Source organism: Ceratina calcarata, unplaced genomic scaffold (assembly GCF_001652005.2).
Source record: "Ceratina calcarata isolate Rehan_Ccalc_2016 unplaced genomic scaffold, ASM165200v1 scaffold1165, whole genome shotgun sequence".
In the NCBI taxonomy this organism is placed as follows: domain Eukaryota; kingdom Metazoa; phylum Arthropoda; class Insecta; order Hymenoptera; family Apidae; genus Ceratina; species Ceratina calcarata.
Window position 1 is genome coordinate 1 of NW_017132604.1, and position 4,097 is coordinate 4,097.

General features: G+C 40.0%; 1 protein-coding gene across 1 annotated transcript; it reads right to left on the reverse strand.

Moving 5' to 3' along the window:
- Positions 1-1,223: 1,223 nt before the first annotated feature.
- On the reverse strand, positions 1,224-1,925 carry LOC108624470 (protein maelstrom 2-like). The gene has a single exon (XM_018023819.1). It carries the CDS (start codon positions 1,923-1,925, stop codon positions 1,224-1,226), a length of 702 nt encoding a protein of 233 aa, XP_017879308.1.
- Between the last annotated feature and the right edge of the window lie 2,172 nt (positions 1,926-4,097).

The following is a 4,097-nucleotide window of genomic DNA, read 5'->3' on the forward strand; positions in this document are numbered from 1 at the left end:
GCTACTCAATTATAATTAATATAAATCTTGTTTTTTATTAGTATTTTATTTTTATATTTATATTATACTAAACTCTATACACTATTTTTATATTATACTAAATTAAAATTAATGTGAATTAATGTCAAATAATATAAATATCATTGTAGTATTTAAAATATGACACTTAAAAACTTGCATGTCGAAGTATGGTGAGAATAAGTTGGAGTTGCCGATATTCACAATTAAAAGTCGAAGTGTTAAGGGTTAACTTCGTCAGCTGCTCACATCTTATTTTTAAATATGGGCATATAATAGTTAGCAGCTAACAAATTTTCCCTACTAGTGAATGCAATGCGAAGGGCGAGGAGAGAAAGAAACTGCACCGCCATCGGTTGAGCCACGGTATGGACAGACCGGATCTGCAGTTACCCACATAAGTTATTTACGGTATTCGAAATTAGATCCCGCGAAGTTTGCTTGAGTAATTCTGTCTGGAACGGAAGCACCGCGTGTCCTGTTTTTACCGCCGCATTTTCTACAGAATTTCTGCAAGCCAAGGTTCTCAACCTTTAAGCTATAACTGTAACTGTTGCAAAACTATAACTGTAAATTTGTTTACGCAAACAAAAACATAATTTTCGCCTAGTCTATTAACACATGAACGTATCTGAAGAACGTGGCGAAAATTTTCTACCATCACGGTTTTTATATTTGGAAGCTCGGAGCATACGCGACGTTAGCCGGATGACTGGCTAAGTTCATACGCAATGATACGACCTTTACAATGACGATTTCATTCGTAAGAATGAATTCTTAATTTTTGTTTAATCGCTCCGCGGTGCACAAGATCCTGCACGGGAACGGGATCAATCCGTATCATTACATACGGGTGCACAACCTGTTATCGTACGACTACGCCCAACGGGTTGAGTGTTCCACGTGGCTGCTGGAGAAGAGCGAACGGTAAGCCGACATTTTCCGTTGTCCATAGTTTTTTCGATCCTAATACTTAAACCCTCCACTTCCTCATTGCCGAAAACACATTTTCTAACTCAAAGGATTTGTAATGATTTATTACCAGCCAACCGACTGCGTAAGGATAGAAAGTTCTCTAAATACCATTATTTTTAAGGCGTTTCACATTGTCATCCACGCCAACCAACCACTGCCAATCATAGAAAACTTCGTTGTTTCTACTCCTACACCTTCGCACAGACAACCAACCAGCATCACCCTTTCCCTTAAATTCCCTTCGTCGTCATCTTGTTTCTACATCCTCTGCCAATTGGTGGAAAACTGTCCTCGTACGAGGAGTCATCAGTATTATTGGACACCTGAAGAGAAATTGGCATAACTTTAGGCATCCGCAACGGCCGCTGCGGCAAACGATCAGTATTCGTCTCCGACGAAGAACCTGCACCAACTTTGCCATGGTCATTTATTTCCAATGACTCAGATTTTACGCGTCCGCGTTGCTCTTGCGAGTGCGAACCCGCCGACACTTTCAGCTGGTGGCTATTACATACACCATTCATGTCTTTCTTCTTCTTCTCACCGGCGGTCAACCATTCCATGCGGGCAGCCAATTCGTCGACATTCGTACCGGTGGCCTCATCCTTTTCTTGAGATGCCGGGTAATTGACACCTTCAATCATCTCGATATTCAAATGCTTGCAACAATAGTTGCACATGGTGTATCCCCATCGCGTGACTATTGATTTACTGCAATATTGAGCGGTGTTATCTAGGAATTTATGAAAATCACATTCTGAGCCGGACGTATAAGCGAAGATGTCTTTTTCGAACTCTAGTGTGGCGACGGCGATCGGAATAGGATCTTCGCCTTCTGTGTGTTTCAAAGCTGCGTTTAATACTTCATTGAACAGTACTTCTGTTGAATAAACTTTAAAGTCTTCGATTTGTCTCTCAGCAGCGTCGCACATCCTGTGGAGTTCGCTGCGGTATCTGATAGATTAAACAGACCAACATCTCTTTAACGAACCAGATACCGCAGCGAACTCCACAGGATGTGCGACGCTGCTGAGAGACAAATCGAAGACTTTAAAGTTTATTCAACAGAAGTACTGTTCAATGAAGTATTAAACGCAGCTTTGAAACACACAGAAGGCGAAGATCCTATTCCGATCGCCGTCGCCACACTAGAGTTCGAAAAAGACATCTTCGCTTATACGTCCGGCTCAGAATGTGATTTTCATAAATTCCTAGATAACACCACCCAGTATTGCAGTAAATCAATAGTCACACGATGGGGATACACCATGTGCAACTATTGTTGCAAGCATTTGAATATCGAGATGATCAAAAGTATCCATTAATCGGTATCTCAAGAAAAAGATGAGGTCAGCGGTACGAATATTGACGAATTGGCTGCCCGCATGGAATGGTTGACCGCCGGTGAAAAGAAGAAGAAAAACATGAATGGTGTATGTAACAGCCACCAGATGAAAGTTTCGGCGGGTTCGTATACGCAAGAGCAACGCAGACGCGTAAAATCTAAGCCACTGGCAATAATTGATCATGATATTGACCTGTGTTATCTAGGAATTTATGAAATTCACATTCAGAGGCGGGACGTAAAAGCGAAAATGTCTTTTTAGAACTCGAGTGTGGCGACGGCGATCGGAATAGGATCTTCGCCTTTAGTGTGTTTCAAAGCTGCGTTTAATACTTCATTGAACAGTACTTCAATTGAATAAACTTTAAAGTTTTCGATTTGTTTTTCAGTAGCGTCGTACATCCTAAGTATCAATGAGTTCCCAACAAAGGAACGCTAACCGAGTGCTGAAATAGACATTAGTGAGGTTTCGTTGAATGAAGTGGTCATCTTGCCATTTTTCCTGTTTTGCCTTTTACACTTGTACAAGTGATCGCCTGCAGAGTCCTGCAGTGTGTTAAAGTAATGTTGAACTTGGCCTTGCAGATGGGCTCGTCCGAACATGGAAAAACTAATCGAGCATTTATGGAATCGGAATGAGTCGCTGCGACTAATCGGTTACTTCGGCTCTTTGTATTATCCTGCTCTTATAAAATCATCTCATGTTGTTCAAAACTCCATTGTATTTGATTTTAAGTGTGTACTGATGGTCTTTTTCAAACACCGGCTTTACTGCGATGTTCAGGATCTGAAATAATCCGTACTACCTTTTATAATCGTTTACCACGAATGCTACCAAATAAGTACACGTCATTGTAATTTCTGTGAATGAAGTGATCTTCATGGCATTTTTTGCTTGTTTTGTTCTATGTCCGTATTGAAGATAGCCTGTTGTATCGTATACGTTAAAGAGATTGGCATCTTCGATGAAAGTACACGATGAGGGAATTATCATTTGAAATTGTATTTTATTTCTTTGTTTTATTTGAGCCTTGGAAACCTGACTTGAAAAAATAGAGGATGATATCCATTTAGTGGGTGTTGTCTTCTGAAAAGTACTTAGAAAATTTCTTTTAATTTATCAGTAAATAATTGTTCATCTCAAGTGATCATCAAGGTTTTAGAACTTGTCTATTTGTTTCTATTATATCAATTATTGTATTAAGCTTATTAATCACTAGATGAAACACTGTATCACTTATTATATGTGTAAATTATTTGATCAACCATTGTATGAAGCATTGCATCAAATGTCCTCCAAAAATGATTATATGAAATACCGTATTCATTTTTATTATAATATTCATAGCCTGCAGTGTATTACGCAAATGAAGAAATGTTCGAAAGGAAAGCGGAGGAAGTGGGATAAGTGGGTGAAAACCGATGGATGAGCTTTAGTTCCAGGTGCCTATAACGAAGAGAAACGAGATTGCAAGCGTCGATCATCCGTGCTAGGCAGTAGAAAAGTTCTGAACTAGCCGTAAAACTCAATTCGACCGTTATAAGGAATTGAGTAAACTTGTGCCGACGCACGGCGGACAGGCGTCGGGCTATTAATAAAAAATGAAGAAACTGTCGGGCGGAAGGGATTCAGCGAAAAGTTTCACCCTATGGAGCAGAAGTTAACCACGGTCAACGTTGGTCACTTATCTTCGAAATTATTGGAAAACCGCAGGGAAGTTCGATGTGGCGTGTCGCTTGGGAAATGTCTGAAAATGAA